At 38.9% G+C, this 13,985-nt stretch overlaps 1 protein-coding gene across 1 annotated transcript in view; it reads left to right on the top strand.

Annotated features, from left to right (window-relative positions):
- Positions 1-13,985, top strand: part of Gadl1 (glutamate decarboxylase like 1) — a 222,900-nt gene that overhangs the window by 58,690 nt on the left and 150,225 nt on the right. Inside the window, exons 7-9 of the mRNA XM_042666508.1 lie at positions 2,829-2,908; positions 3,033-3,087; positions 9,480-9,596. Of these exons, the coding sequence (XP_042522442.1) occupies positions 2,829-2,908; positions 3,033-3,087; positions 9,480-9,596 (252 nt within the window). The remainder of the gene's footprint in view (positions 1-2,828; positions 2,909-3,032; positions 3,088-9,479; positions 9,597-13,985) is intronic.

Genomic DNA, 13,985 nt, shown 5'->3' on the forward strand with positions numbered 1-13,985 from the left:
CAGTTAACCACCAAAGATCCAGTGGAGCTATGGCTCAAGCAGTTGAATGTCAGCCTTGAGCAGAAAAAGCTAAGTGATGGCACCCACGACCTGGGTATATTTCTTTGATTATATATATATATATATTTCTTTGATTATATATATGTGATATATATATAATCAAAGAAATAGTCTTACCTTATCTTTTATGATAGTCTTTCTGCTACTCTTTCCATTAGTTTCTTTGAAGTGTTTGGTCTATGCACAGCTTATGTTCTTGACAACTTGAACAGGTGGATCTTTTGGCTTTTTGCTTCTCCAGACCACCCAAACTCTAGTTTGTACCATCAAATGTATAATATATGCCCTCATACTAAAGGTGTGACTAGGAAAAAGAAGGAAACTTTTGGAGAAAAGTAATAATTGATGACTTGGTCAGCACTATGGCATGCATTTCTTGGGCATGTAGAAATCTTAGGGGTGTCCATCAAACCTAAGATTCAAATTATCTTTAGCATCAGAATAAAACAGTGGCCTTTGCAACCACAAGGTGAGGATCTAAAAGCAACTCTTACTGACCTATGGGAATCATTTTTATTTCCCCAGGGCCTGGAGTTCTAGAGTGCCTATCTTTGGGTTGTATCTCATCATTCCTTGCACCTTAGGAAGGTAGCTCAGGCCTTCCTAACAGGCTGATGTGTGCCATAGGACCTCTTGCAGAGCATGAGGGTGAAGGTTGTCTTATCCAGATTCTAGTTCTGGACTCTTCAGGAATGGAAACAGTTATGCATTCTTGGAGAAATCCTCTGGATATTTCTATTGTGACATTTGGTAGCTCTGCTGTATCTGTTCGTGAAGTTCAACATGAAAACAGTCAGCAAAAGATGGAATGCAATGTCCAGGGCACAGGACCCTCTTGAGGAGAAAGTCAAAGTCATAGACAAAACATCCTTTCGGTTACCAGGAAGTAAAACTTCAGCTCAGTGTTGCCCTTTGTGAGAGCGCTTGATGTTTTATCCTTATAGAGATGAACACCTGCTGAAATTATGGAGCTTTCTGTAGATCTGAGGTTGGGCCTTACACAGACTTACTTATCTTTTGCCAGTGTTGGGAACAAACACCATTTGTTTCTAAATGCAGTTGCTCCTTCTGAATTGCAGCCTTCTAGGTTTTCTCCTTTCCTTGAAACTACTCAGCATGCTGAAGCATCGCCCATTTTTCTTTCATCCCCTTCCAGGGTCCTTTTCCTTCTCAGATGCTCTCAGATGTTTAAGCTTCAGTACTGTAGACTTTTTATCAGTCTCTATCCATTTGAGAATGACATTGGGCTGTACTTTTCCATGAGGTACTTAAACAGTTTCACAGAAGTTATTCCTTCTCTGGTTATAAGGTTTTTATTTAGCATATCTATTGGTTGGAAGCATTTTGCTGCTGCTTAGGGAGAGAGAGCTGTGATTTCCCTTCTAGTCAGAGGGCAGTGAGAAGCAGGTAGTATTTATCATGAAGAAATCAATAACTGTTTGATTGGCACAGTGCAAATCTCTAGTGAGAAGTAATTTACCTTAACTCTATCATCTTAGCTGTGTCAGGTCTGTTACCTCCAGCTAGACAGAGTAGGCTGATGTAGCAAGTAGAGAATTAATTACACTTTTTTGTGTACATTATTACTCCTCAACGTGCATATGTTCTTGTGACATAAATGAAATAGATGCATCTTGCAGGCAGTTTGGATGGGTTCTATTTGATATCTGGAAATTAATTATTTAAGATGGCTTCATTCTTTTTTCTGTGATGGTATTACTTCTGCATCCTATTTTTACAGAGTTAAAAAAAAGTTTCCAATAAAACTCCCTTGACAAAAGAATGAAGAAAATTACCACATTGGAGGGAATATATCAAGTCAAGTATGAAGGCATGAGTACTCTTCTAATGTATTCATACCTACAAAATTAAATTACAAAGGTTTTTTTGGGTACAATAATATCCTTTAGCACCTTCATTTTTCTGGCATGACAAAGAATTAATTGACCACCTGTCCTCACTAATATATAAAGAATGGCATCTCCAATGTTTGAATGCTAATTATTTTATGAGTTCCACATGATGGTGTGGGGGAGGGCAACAATCTGAAGTCTGGACTGCTTTTTGCCAGTGAAAGAGGCCAAACCAATAATTCTAGAAACTTCTATTAGCCCCATTCATAATGCGATGGCTGACAAATGCAACTGTTTATAAGTTAATATTACTTTCGTTCTTGTGGCTTTAGCCACTTTCCTATATATTTAATTTCAGCTTTGCATGCAGCGTTAAATAAGATTAGTCCTGTATCTTATCAGCATTTAGAACCCATTGTTTGCTCTTGGAAATAATTAAACTCTTCTTCAGTCTGTGATTGCAATCTTCCAGTCCAAGTCTTGCTGTCTCCCTAGGGGATTCTGAGTCAGCAGTGGACTAGATTCTAAGTTCCCATTAATGTTCAGCCTTACTTATTAAAAGTACTGAAAGAAGCTTTTCTCAAATGTTTTGCAAAACAACAGCTTCCAGTGACCAAGTTTGTTCCATACGTTAAGTCTTTCATATAGGTTAACCTGTTCATTCCATGGTGAGCTGGTGGCAACAGATGCTGACAATTACTGATGAGCAACCCAGGCCTTGAGAGTGTGTCATTCATCCAATATCCCATCAATCCTGATTCTCTGACCCAGGATCAAAGTTCTCAGTCACTGTATTATTTAGTCATATTCCAAAGATGTATTGAGCTACAAGGGCACATACCATTTAGATGATCAGTGATGCATTTTCTGTGCCCTGCATTCAACTGTCTCCCTCCCCCTCCCCCTTCAATTCAGTGTCATTACTCCATGAAGAAGGCAGCTTCCTTCCTTGGGATTGGTACGCAGAACGTGTGCTTTGTGGAAACAGATGGAAGGTAACTGGGACAGGATCTGGAAGCCTGGTGGGGGGAGGGAGAATTCAGACTGTTTAAAAAACAGTACTCTTTTGCCTGTGGAAATCCTGAATGTAACTGAAAGTCTTAAATCTGTATTCCTTAGAGGTAAAATGATACCTGAAGAGCTGGAGAAGCAAATCTGGAAAGCCAGGAAAGAGGTGAGAAGGGTGAGAACAAGAGAACAAGAAAGAGCAAGGAGAGAGAGAGAGAGAGAGAGAGAGAGAGAGAGAGAGAGAGAGAGAGAGAGAGAGAGAGAGAATATGAGTGAATTAAAGGAAGAGAATGCAATCCATCAAAAGCCAATGTTCTGTGTGAAGAGAGGAGAAAGTGCGTTGGGGTTGAAAACAGGGAAATACGTTTACAGATCTTTTATTTCCACGTATTGACTCTCTAGGTTCTGTTCTTGGATGTTCTCAGTCTCAGATGATCAGAGATGGTTAAAAAATAAAGTAAAATACTGGCATAATCATATTCAGCACTCTTGGCTAGAGCAAGTCCTAAAGATGAACCTAGACTGTTCTCATATTCTTCTGAAAAACTCTTCTCTATGGAGTCTAAATATGTGTGTCTGGCTGCCTTCAGGACAGTTCTAGAGTTGAATGATTTATTTTTCGTTTTTTTTCTTTGTGTGTCTGTGGGGGTGGAGGGGCTTGATGCAGGGCCTGGGCACACTATTCCTTGGCTTTTTTTTTTCTCATAGCTGGTAATCTTCCACTGAAGTAAAGCTCCACTTATAGCTTTTTTTTTTTCTTGTTAACTGGAGATATAAGTCTCAAAAATTTTCTGCCTGGGCTGGCTTCGAACCATGAGTCTCAGATCTCAGCCTTCTAAGTAGCCGGGATTATAGGCATGAGTCATTGACACCTAAAAGTTTTGATTTCTTGATCAATCCATCCTCCCATCTGCTTCTAACCCTTAGTCCTCTCTGTTACTGCCACCTATATTGATTGGTCCTGGGTCTAGTCAGTGAGTGGCAGAATGTCTTGTCTTCATTAGTTTCTAGAACCAATGAAAGCTGAGAAGCCAAGGCATGATCCCTGTTTACCTGCTATAATCCAGTAAGGCTGGCCCTTCACCTGTTTTGAAAAAGTGGTTCATTATTTTGCGCTAGCCACTTTTGCTTCTGAGACCCGCAGACTCTAGATGGGGTACACTACCGCTCTGCTTCTCCTATCTTCACCTTCCTCCTCCGCTCTCAGAGCTGCAGATAGATAGTTCCCTAGAACTTCCTGATAGGTAACAATACTCAGTTGCACCCGCAGAAAGGAAAAAGTTCAGTTCTTAAACTGAAAGGTCAGCCAGTGCCCATTCTCATAGAAATTCACTTGCTAAGAAGCAAGGACTCTTTTTGCTTGGTTTCTGTTTGGTTTTGTGGTAAGTAATAATATTATAGTCTTTGAATCTTTTTGAAAAAAAATCATGAAAGGCACCTCATTCTGAGTCATGATAGATTGTTGTATTTCTTCTGGAGTCTATACATTAAAAATCTCCTATCATTGTGACGTATTTTCTTTCTTTTTGTCTCTGTCTCTGTTTCTCTCTGTCTTTTTCTGTTTCTCTCTTTTGTAGTTCTGGAAATGGAAGCATGAACCTTAATTATATTAGTCCAGTTCTTTGTTACTTGAGCTACGTCCCTAGCGCCTTTGATTTTAGTTTGTTTTTCAGACAAGTTGTCATGCTTTTTCCTGGGCTTGCCTTGGAGCTGGATTCTCCTACTTCTGCTTCCTAAGTAGTTGGTATTACAAGCATGCAAGACAATGCCTGCATTGCTTTCTTGAGATAGAATCCCACTCAATTTTTGCACAGTTGGCTTCAGATCATGATCCATCTTTATCTCCCAAACTACCTGGGATTAAAGGCATGAGTCATCATGGTTGGCTCTATTGTGAATGTATATTATTAAATCTATATTTTTCTTTAAAAAATTTTTAATAGTGTAATGCTATGTAGACTTGATACTTGTCTGATTGTTTAGATTATCATATTTATTTGACTTCAGAGTGAAAGCCAAATGCTTGGGAGGAGTTTGTTTTGCTATGAACCATAGGCATTGATTGAGTTTCATCTTTTTCCACAGAAGTGCCTATAAAAGAAAGAACTCTCACATCATTAATGCTTGCTGGTGAATAGTGCTGAGTGCTCTTTGTTGAATGATCTGTATTACTCCTGCCTGCTTCCTTCTCTCTTTCCTACTCTTAGTGCCTTCCTTCTTCCTCCCTTATCCCCTTCTACTCCTTTATTTCTGCTTCCAGTCCTCTCTTATTCTTTTTCCCACCCCACCTATATGTTTTTCATTTATTTTTGAATTTTAAACTTTTCATTACAGAAAATTTCAAACACAAACAAAGCTAATATGATGAGCCTTCACACACCCATCCATCATTTTCAGTAATCAAGTGACTTCCTGTTTCACCTACACCCCAGCCCCTCCTGCCGTCACTGGATGGCCATGAAGCAAATCCCAAACCTTGTATCAATTGGTCCATAAATTTTTTTGTTTTGTTTTTTGGTCAGACATGGGGCTTGAACTCTGGGCCTGAGCTTTGTCCCTCAGCTCTTCAGCTCAAGGCGAGCACTCTACCACTTGAGCCACAGTGCCACTTTCGGTTTTCTGGTGGTTTATTGGAGATAAGAGTCTCACGGACTTTCCTGCCCAGGCTGGCTTTGAACCGCAGTCCTCAGATCTCAGACTCCTGAGTAGCTAGGATTACAGATGTGAGCCACCAGTGCCTGGCTCCATATTTGTTTTTAATAAGACATAATACTATCATTATATTTGAAAACTAAGCCCTCTTAATTAGCATTAAATATTCAGTCTATATTAAAATTTCTTCCATGTCCTTTAAATAAATAGTTGGCTTATTTAAGTAAGTCTTCAAACAAAGTTCCTTCATGACATTTGGTTGCTAGGTACATTGAACCTTTTCTAACCCATAGCTTTCCTCCTACTTTCTCCCTCAAAGCATTTGTCAAACCAGCTTCATTGGTCCATTGAGGTTTCCACATTTGCAATTTATAGGTAGTAGGAAGGATCTAGACTCTGTCTCTGTCCTACCCAGCCTCTGTTCTATTGTCTGGGATGTGGAAATCAAATCCCTAGACTCCAGAACTTCAAGTTGGATGTTCTACTAGGAAGGATACATTTTTCCTCCATCCACTTTAGGTCTTTGTGATGATATTTGTCACTGTTATTGTTGGTCCATTCATTAACTTTCACCTCATTGCAGCCTCTCACATCATAGACTTTTTAAAATTAACTTTGTGGTTGTTTTTTAGAGCCAGTACTGAGCTTGAACTCAAAGCCTGGAAGCTGTGCACTACCACTTGAGCCACTTCCAGCTCCACTTCCAGCTTTTTGCTGGTTAATTGGAGATAAAGACTGTCATAGATTTTTTTCTGCTCAGGTTGACTTTGGATCTTGACCTTCAGATCTCAGCCTCCTGAATAACTAAAGTTAGAAATGTGAACCACCAGTGCCTGACTTACTTCATGGATTTTACTGACATCAATGATCATTGTCCATACCAGTCAATCCATTAAGTGATGCTATAATTCATTCTCTCATTTCTTCTTTTCTTGATTGACAGGCATTCTACTACAAAGAAAATCCTTTCTTCATTCCTATTTGATTTCCCTAAGGAAGCAGTTTTCACCTATAAGGCAGGATAAATGTTTTATATTTCCCCCATTTACCAATTTTCAAAATAGTGAGATTCCTAGCCTTCCCTAAGCATAGCTTCCCATTTCAAAGTATCATTAACAATTCATATTTCTAGCATGATGGATTCTATTCTACTGCAGTCATTATTATATTCTGTGCTCATTTTTTGTTTGTTTTGACAATGAAAGCATACAAAACTGACATAATTCTATAGTTGAGAACTTGGAAAAATAAAAATTGCTTGAGGCACATTTAAAAGTAGGGCAATAGGCTTAGAGTTGTCCTGTCTTCCCAGGTTTCTTTCAAGCCAGCTAATATTTAAGCCTGGATTTACTATGAACAAAGCCTGCATCCATTCTGCTATATTAAGAGTGGCTAGTTTATTTTTGTCAGTAGATCAGACTTAGCTGTTTTGGTTCAAGCTTTTAACTCTTATTGCTTCAGATATAGAGACCAACACAGCGATATATTTTTTTAGTGCTGTGATTCAACTCCTTGGCTGATGATAATTCACTTAAAAAAATCTTTTAACCCATGACCTTTCTTTGATGTCCTGATAAAGAAGTGATGATCACAAGCCATCAGAAGTTCGAAAGTGATTATTAGCCAGGTGCTGGTGGCTCCTGCCTGTAATCCTAGCTACTCAGGAGGCTGAGATCTGAGGATTGCGGTTCAAAGCCAGCCCAGGCAGGAAAGTCCGTGAGACTCTTATCTCCACTAAACCACCAGAAAACCACAAGTGTGCTGTGACTCAAGTGGTAGAGCACTTGCCTTGAGCTGAAGAGTTGAGGAACAGTACCCAGGCCCAGAGTTCAAGCCCCATGACCAACAACAAAAAGAAAGAAAGAAAGGAAGGAAGGAAGGAAGAAAGCCTACACTAGCATAATGATTGAATACTTTGGAAGTATTTTTGTGTGTTTGCCATGACAAACTTTTTTAGGGAGTATAGCTTGTTGACAGCCTGTAATCAATATTAGATTTGCTTAATTTTGTTATTAACAGCAAGAGATTTGAGAAAAATAGGGAAGGTTAAATCCAAATTGTAAAAGTTTAATACCTGGGCAAGACTGTTTTGTGTATGTGCAAATACGGGGGTTTGAACTCAGGGCCTCCTGTTTTTACTTGGCTTTTTCACTCAAGGCTGCTGTTCCATACTTCAATCACACCTCCACTTCACTTTTTTGCTGGTCAATTAGAGACAAGAGTCTTACAAACTTGTCTGCCTTGGCTGGTTTCAAGCAAGGATCCTCAGATCTGAGCCTCCTAAGCAGCTTGGATTACAGACAGGAGCCATGAGTGCCTGGCTTAGAACAAGATTTTTTTTTTTTAGAGGTGAAGAAAATTCATTAGTAAGTTATCATAGCTTGCATAGGTGTTTTCTTCAGACTGTCAAGATGTCAGGCAGTTCATAGGGAAAGCCCAGCCATAAAGACACTTTCAACAGTTTTAGTAAATTACTTTTACTGATGCTTTTAATAATTGATGTAAATTTGTTCTCATTTCATTTAGGTCACTGACATGATAAAGACTTAATCTGTTGTGGTTGAGTACAGGGAAGAATTTGCAAAGCCCCTGGTTTGCCAGGGGCTTTGTCACCTACCTCCTGACCTGGCTCTGAGAGGTTTGGGGGTAGACCCCAGCCTCTGTGTCACAGCTGTCTTCCCAGATGGCAACTGGATTCATTATGTTCCATCACTTTGATTCCTGGGCATCTCAATTTGGAGATGTGGGACCAAGTGGTCTTGTTCTGCCCCACTTTCCGTTGAGAAATAACATCTTTCTGTCAAAGGTCAGTTAAATTGGAATGAGTTTGGTTCAAACACAACAACCTCTGACATCAAAGGATATTAAAATATATTGTCATACCAATGCACTTTGCGGTAAAACTGAAGGGGAAATGGCATCACATGCTGTATAGAGGTAAAATGCCTTTCTGAGTAAAATAATAACCTGACAGGAGTCAGGTGGACTGGACTCCTAGGATTCTAGGTGCTCCTTACAACTTCAAGGTTGTAAGTTTTCCTCCAAGATTATTCCACATCACTGCCGCCATGCTGGTGTTGACATGTTTGGAACAATCTCCTCAATTCTTCCTCTACTTGGTTAGTTCAAAGCCCCTTAATGGGGCTAAGATACGTGGCTAAGGTAGCTTCCAAGGTAGCCAAGTCCTTTGGCTCCCATTTTTCCACTGACACCTGCTCACTCTGCAAGTTGCAGCCACGGACTCTGTGAAAACCATGTGCAGGGGCAATGCAAGCTCTTCTTCCCAGCAGGTGCAGTGAATTTCCCCTGCAGTACCCTGGGCATGGTGCTGCATGTGAGGTAGCCAAGGTCAAAGTCCGATTCAGATTTTACTGAGTCTCTACCTGAGCATATTATGGCTTGGTAACTGAACTTACTTTACCAGGAGAAAAGTAGACAAGCCTGCCTGCCTGCCTTAAACCCCAGGGCTGAGGGGTTTGTCCTCCTGTCTGATCCTTTTTGTTTGTTTGTTTTCTAGAAGGAGGAGGAGGCTGACATTATGGAAGTCCCAGACATTTCCCCAAGAAGGAGTTAGGAACCCTATGGAATGTTGGGTTACCATTACTGTAAAGTTATTCACTTTCTATCTGGGTCATCTTCAGAACAGAAAATTCTACAGGAAGCAAATGAAAGCAATTATGATGAAGCTCTGTATTGAGTCAGGACGAAAGTTGCTTAAACATGTTTGCCATGACAGGGGCCTGCACAATGTAGAAGTTTTTAAAACACCCATTAAATTAACAATTGTCGCCTAAGAATCTTGTATATCTCTGGATGCTTTGCCTTTTGTGTTTATCAAACTACTACTGCAGAGTAAGTTTTGTTCTGACAGTGACGATTGTCTTTGTGTGTGGCTCTTTCTTACAGGGGGCCGAACCCTTCCTTGTCTGTGCCACGGCAGGTACCACTGTCCTGGGTGCCTTCGATCCTCTGGATGAAATAGCAGACATCTGCGAGAGACATGGGCTGTGGCTCCACGTGGATGTAAGTTCACCTATGAGAACGTAACACGAACTCCCTCCTCTTCTAACTTTCTTACTCTCAGGAACTAGATCTGAAGCCTTCCTCCTTTCAATCGTGGCTTTAACTTGGGGAGTATGTGTGGCATTTCCTGTAAGGTTCAAGGAGCATCCAAGATTTCAAGTGTATTTTGATTTAGTTTTGTGGGTTCCAAGTTATGACCCGTCTTCGTATCATTTATTTATGATTATATAGTAGTTATAAACTATATAATTTATATAGTCTCTTTTCATTGTATATTATTTTATCAGCATCCATCTGTTTTATGTGGGATTTTTGGTGACGTTTCTATATATGTTGACAATATAGCTCAACCAACCACTCTCCTCTATTACTTTTCCCTATCCCCTTCTCCCTTATAAGTTTCATCGCTCTGTTTTCATACATGCAGTAAACTACTTCAATCCTATTCATCCTCCTTCCTGCTCCTTATAACTTTAGACAATCTCCTGCTAGGACCCACTGCGAAACAGACCTGAATGTAAATTCCTGCCATGCTTTTTTGGGAAGGGATAGTAGGAGAAAAACAAAGGAGGTGGTAACAATGTTCATCAAGAAGTGTACTCATTACCTTACTCATGTAACTGTAACCTCTCTGTACAGCATCTTTACAATGAAATAAAATACAATTAAATAAAAATAAGTAAATCTATGACCTGAATGGGTTTTATTTTTGTTATTCTTATCTTTAAATAGTTGTACAAAGGAGTTGAAATGCATCTTGATCAGTGTCACCCTTTTCAACCCCCCTTTGATTCACCCCTACCCTTACTTTTCTTAATTTTATAGTATATGCTCTGCATACTTGACTACATTCTCCCCTGCCTTCCCGCTTCAGTCATCTACCCCTTTTCCCCACAGCTCCACCCCTCTTTGCAGGTACCTATTTCCTGGTGCTTATTTTGTTGGGCTTTGTCATTCATTTTTAAAGTGTGTATTGAATTGCACTGAAGGGTTTCATCATACTACTCCATATGTAATCTGCCTGCTGTCCATTGTAATCTAAGCCTTTGGACTTTAGTTTCTTCCTTTGGGAAGGGAGATGGCTAATGTATTTGATAAAGAATTTTCTAGCTCTCAAATGGTATGATTCCAATCAGCCAGAAAATGCAAAAAAAAAAAAAAAACCCAACTTGCATTACTTAATTGCATAGTATAATTAAATCAGGTTTTCTCAGAATCTATCAGAGATAATTGTTTGAGGGGGATTGAGATCATTTATATTCTTTTTAATTTTCTAACTTAAAGGGTTGGCTTTATTTTCTAATTAATTTCATAAGTCCTGGGGGCTATTCATAATACAAATTTCCATAAATTAAAGGTAACTGTTATTATAAATCTGCTTATCCAGGGTTGAAATGGTGAACTCAGATAGCTATGCATACTTGTTGAGCTCTGTGGTTTCCTTCCATCTTTTTTCTCTTTCAATTTTTTGTTTTATGAATCCAGGAGTCAATTTGTTTGATTCTACCTAAGGAAAGGGACGGTTGAACACGTTTATGAGAATTTGGCACTATCTTGAGCATTATCCCGAGGGTCCCAGAGCTTCCTGACCAAACAAATATGTTTTAACTTACCAAGTAGAAACAGTGGAGGATATTCCCATATATAATTTTGTACTTTCAAAACATGTCCAGGCAGGTGTCTTATGGTTCACATCTATAATCCTAACTACACAGGATGCGGAGATCTGAGGGTCATGGTTTCAAGCCAGCCAGGCAAGAAAGTCTGTGAGACTCTTATCTCCTTGACCAACAAAAAGCTGGAAGAGGAGCTATAGCTCAAGAGATAAAGCACCAGCTCTGAGGGGGAAAAAAAAAGCTACACGAGAGCTCCTTGGGCCTGAGTTCAAGCCATGGTACTGGGGTTAAAAAAATAAGCAAACTAATGTCCCAAACTGATGTTGCTCAAATATGTTCTTAAAGAAAGTATTTCTTAACAAGTTCCATTTTTTAATTTAAAAAATTAGAGAGATTTTCTTTCATATTTATAAATCACAATTCTCTCTAAGCCCCATAAATCTTTAAGAATCATTCCCAATTTAAAAACTGCCACAGAAGCCTCATTTTACATAAAGTGTATAATCCATATTTGATGTTTTTTTAATGAGAGTTGAATATTTAAGCATCGCTGTTTATGTATTTGATTATTTCTCTTTATTTCCACAGTTATCAAAGAACTCAACTTCATATTATATTAGGGCATAATGTATTGTTATGCTTTTAAATCTATAAAATCAATACAATGAATGTTGAAATGTGAGCAGATACCAATACTGAAACCCCATTTGAAGAAGTTATAAATTACCTACCTGAAGTGTTGCTATTGGCCAGCTAATAGAGTATGTCATTTTATTCAGCTTTACATTACCACCACTTTCGCTAAATATTAGATATACTTAAAAAAAAACTTGAATTGCTAAAAATCAAACAAAAAAAAACCCTTTGTTCATATAATATGATAGACTATTTTGGAAATTTACAGGTCCTTTAAAATATAAAAATGTATTTATTCTTCTTCAAATACAATTATGATTACTTATTTTCCTTGGTTTCCCATGAATCCCAGGTTGCCATACATTTGTATCATATTTTATTAACTTTATTTTATTTGTATCATATTTTTATTAATATGAACTTTCAAAAATATCTTTTTTTTTCAACTCTGGGCCTGAGAACTGTCCCTGAGAATTTCAACCTAAGGTGAGCACTCTGCCACTTGAGCCACAGAGTCACTTCTGGTTTTCTGGTGGTTAACTGGGGACTTTCCTGCCTGGGCTGGCTTTGAACCACAATCCTCAGATCTCAGCCGCCTGAGTAGCTAGGATTACAGACGTGGGCCACCAGCACCTGGCTCAAAAATACTTTTGCAGGTAGAGTACCAGCTTGAGCAAAATAGCTAAGGGACAGCAGCCAGGCCCTGGGTTCAAGTCCCATACCAGCATACACACTAAAATTACTTTTTTCATCTCTGAATGTTTTTTCTTCTTTAGTGGCATACAAAAATGATAACTCATATATTGGATGTTATCTTGAATTTGGTTCTCTACTTAACCATTGTAACATATATTTTAAGTATATATATTTTAGGGTGTTTTGTCTCGATGACCATTTTGTTTTCTGTGAAAGCAAAATGCCATTCTACCTCTGCCCCAGCCTTGGTCAGGGCTGGCCCAGGTCTAATGTGTGACAGAGGCTGGTGGCTTTGCCAATTCTCTCCATCCAGGCAAAGCTTCTAGACACTTGCTCATCATTCATTCCAAGTCCTGGAGCAAGTTTCAAACGTTGTGTGTAGAGCCATGGACTTTTAGAGATCAGTCCTGTTTTTACCTCTGCCTCAAGACTTTTTTTTCCTATCAATCAGTTCATGAAAGAGAAAATATATATATATATATATAAACTGAGTGTTGATCACTCACACCTGTAATCCTAGCTACTCAGAAGACAGATCCTGGTGAAGATTGCTATTCAAAGCCAGCAGGACAGTCCATGAGTCTTATCTCTAACTACCCAGCAAAAAGCCAGAGTAGAGCCGTGCCTCAAGTGTCAGAACACTAGCCTTGAGCAAAAATACTCAGGGATAGTGCCCAGACCCCAGAACTAGCACCATAATAAAATAAAAAAGTGCGAAATAATTATTGTGTTACCTAGCTTGTAGAAATAATTCAATAATTGAAAGTCCTTATTGAAAACCTTATAGAAAACCAAGTTCCTTCAACATTTAGAGAAGGATGTTTTTTGCAAATCCTTGAGTTAGGAAAATGGAATAACTCCATTCTCAGTTGATGTGGAGAACCTTCAACATGGTTCAAGCCATTTCCTTCAAGCTGTCTACAGATTAAAACTCACACCAACACAAATAAAATAAAATTAAATTAAAATAAAAAAAAACGCACACCAAAGTGACTTTTCATATTTTCTGGATATATTACTTTGCCTTCCCTTCCAGATGTATTGTTTATGGGACTTCTTTCGTCTCCTTTAACCTCATCTCTTCTCCCCGATGCTTAGAGAATTGACCTCTCCAATACATTATTTCCTTAATTCACAAGCTTCCCTTCTTCCACCTATGATTTGCCAATATTTCAGAGAACCCCAAGGCTGAAGGGATCTAATTATTATTGAAAGATGATTCCCTTCATCCCATTTGAGTTTGCCTTCCATCCATGTTGTCAGCAATGTAGCCCATTCATTGTATAGAATGCCAAAACTTCAGCCACGACTCACAGTACAGTAAGTATGGCAACTGCCAGCCTCATGAAATCATTGCCTGCTTTTAATTTCTAGGGTTGAAGATGGCACCAATTTTCTGTGTGTGTGTGTGTGTGTGTGTGTGTGTGTGTGTGCTTATACT

Source organism: Dipodomys spectabilis, unplaced genomic scaffold (genome assembly GCF_019054845.1).
Source record: "Dipodomys spectabilis isolate Male_0828 unplaced genomic scaffold, ASM1905484v1 ptg000365l, whole genome shotgun sequence".
Lineage (NCBI taxonomy): Eukaryota > Metazoa > Chordata > Mammalia > Rodentia > Heteromyidae > Dipodomys > Dipodomys spectabilis.